At 42.4% G+C, this 1,773-nt stretch overlaps 1 protein-coding gene across 1 annotated transcript; it reads right to left on the reverse strand.

Moving 5' to 3' along the window:
* Positions 1-460: 460 nt before the first annotated feature.
* On the reverse strand, positions 461-1,773 carry LOC133681776 (methyl-CpG-binding domain protein 4-like protein). Its single transcript, XM_062104910.1, has 3 exons — positions 1,283-1,773; positions 1,010-1,206; positions 461-907 (listed from the first exon to the last, which is right to left on the reverse strand). Exons 1-3 carry the CDS (start codon positions 1,760-1,762, stop codon positions 787-789), a joined length of 798 nt encoding a protein of 265 aa, XP_061960894.1. The 5' UTR covers positions 1,763-1,773; the 3' UTR covers positions 461-786.

Raw genomic sequence — 1,773 nt, forward strand, 5'->3', positions numbered from 1 at the left:
CAGAGCATGGTATGCTGCAATGCTACACAGAAGGGTGTATGTTGTGGCCGCTAACTATATGGTTTTTTTCCTTCATGTTTCCACCAGTAATGAAAATGCATGGAGATGTCCTTGAAACATCGACCGAAGTTGTGTTTCAAGTGCCAATTTACGATGTTTTGAAATCATTAGAGCATCAATATGATAGCCAAGAACTCGTTTTAGAACCTTATAGCAACTAAATTTGGATCGTTTTCTTCTCCTCTGTTTTGTTGCTCTTATTTGCAACAGGCGACTGGAAGCTTTAAACTTAAAAAACAGCATGTGCACTTCACATGCATGGGAAAGACTTCAGGCATATTACAGAGGCTTACGCTGCCTTACAAAAGGAAACTGATAGGGACTTGTTGAAGTTTCTGAAACAGCATAAAGAGTTATCCATCGAGCTACATTTGCAATTCCAAGGAAGAAGAGAGCAACATTCCTTTCAAGCTGGCATTCCCTTGAAAATACTCTTAGAGAAGTTTTTCGAGCAATTACCCAAACATAGCTGGGATCTTAAAAAACTTCAAATTCAACAGTACTTCATAGCCAATCCCTACATTATCTCAGTCCAAACATAGGTGGGATACTACTCCATTAGTTAGTTATACCTGAATGGCTATTCAAAGCTAGACACAGATCGGGGGTTTAATTTGCCACACACAGTTGGCATCAAAAGACCTAGTATTAGGGACACAATAAACATAGTATAAACAAACCCCCAGGTGATCTGTCTCTTCAAAATACAAAACAGGGACAATCCATCTATTCTATGATCCATCTACCCTTGCGAAGGAATTCCCAGTACCTAGTCAACATGTGATCCTCTGGCACCACCCTGTCCCACCTCCCTGTGCAGAATATTGCATATGCATCAGCGGCATACCTGAACAATCAGACAAGAAATTCAAATGAGTCAGATCAGTTTGGAAAAACCATCAATGCAAATAGCTATAGCAGACAGCGAACTGAACAGAAATTTCCCTACTTTCCAACACCAGGCAGAAAGGTGACATGGGTCCAGTCCTCTTGCAAGTAAATCTCAGAAAGGCGTTTTATCTTCTCAGCCCTCGTGTTTTTGAAACCTAAACTGCGTGTTAGCTGGGCAATATCGTTCTGGTCAACATTAGTGGTGGTCTTTGCATCAGGACATAGGGTGAAGAAGTCATTTAAAATTGGTCTGACCTGCAATGAGAAATTTCTTTGGGATTATGCTTTTTCTATGCTGATTTCCAATAATAAAAACAGGTACGGATCTTACCTGGCCACCCGATGTGCAGTTTAATAGCATACAAATGACGAGAACTCTCCAAGGGTCATGGTAATGATTCTCTTGAAGAAGCTCGTGAGGAGATCTGGGCGGAATCCAACGGTTGTTGGGTCGTCTCCTGAGGTATGCCACATCACGCATTTGAGCAGCAGTGAGCCTGGGCGATCTCTTCCTCTTCTTCTTCTGAGCTTCTTCTTCCCTTTCGACTTTCTTGATGGAAGGTCGAGTGGAGGGGGCGGAGGAGGAAGCTTGCCCTTTCCCCCCTGAACAACCTGTAAACGCGAATTCAGAAAACAACCCCATCACACTAGCACTGACTTCTACCGGCCGTCCATGACCACCTCCTGCTTTGCCATCACACTCGAAATCCTTCTTTTTCTTCTTACTTTCCCTTCTTCTCTTCTTTTCTGCCCCACCCTCCATTAGATTTGATTTGATTTGATTTTGTTTCTCTAGGGCAAACCTTTTCATTATATAGAAGA

This window comes from Populus nigra, chromosome 2 (genome assembly GCF_951802175.1).
Source record: "Populus nigra chromosome 2, ddPopNigr1.1, whole genome shotgun sequence".
In the NCBI taxonomy this organism is placed as follows: domain Eukaryota; kingdom Viridiplantae; phylum Streptophyta; class Magnoliopsida; order Malpighiales; family Salicaceae; genus Populus; species Populus nigra.

Excerpts from the sequence above, each read along its gene's own strand:
- LOC133681776 (XM_062104910.1), bottom strand. The coding sequence starts at position 1,762 with ATGAAAAGGTTTGCCCTAGAGAAACAAAATCAAATCAAATCAAATCTA. Across the intron at positions 1,207-1,282 it reads ACTGCACATCGGGTGGCCAG|GTCAGACCAATTTTAAATGA; the intron begins GTAAGATCCGTA and ends TTCTCATTGCAG. Across the intron at positions 908-1,009 it reads TTTCTGCCTGGTGTTGGAAA|GTATGCCGCTGATGCATATG; the intron begins GTAGGGAAATTT and ends CTGATTGTTCAG.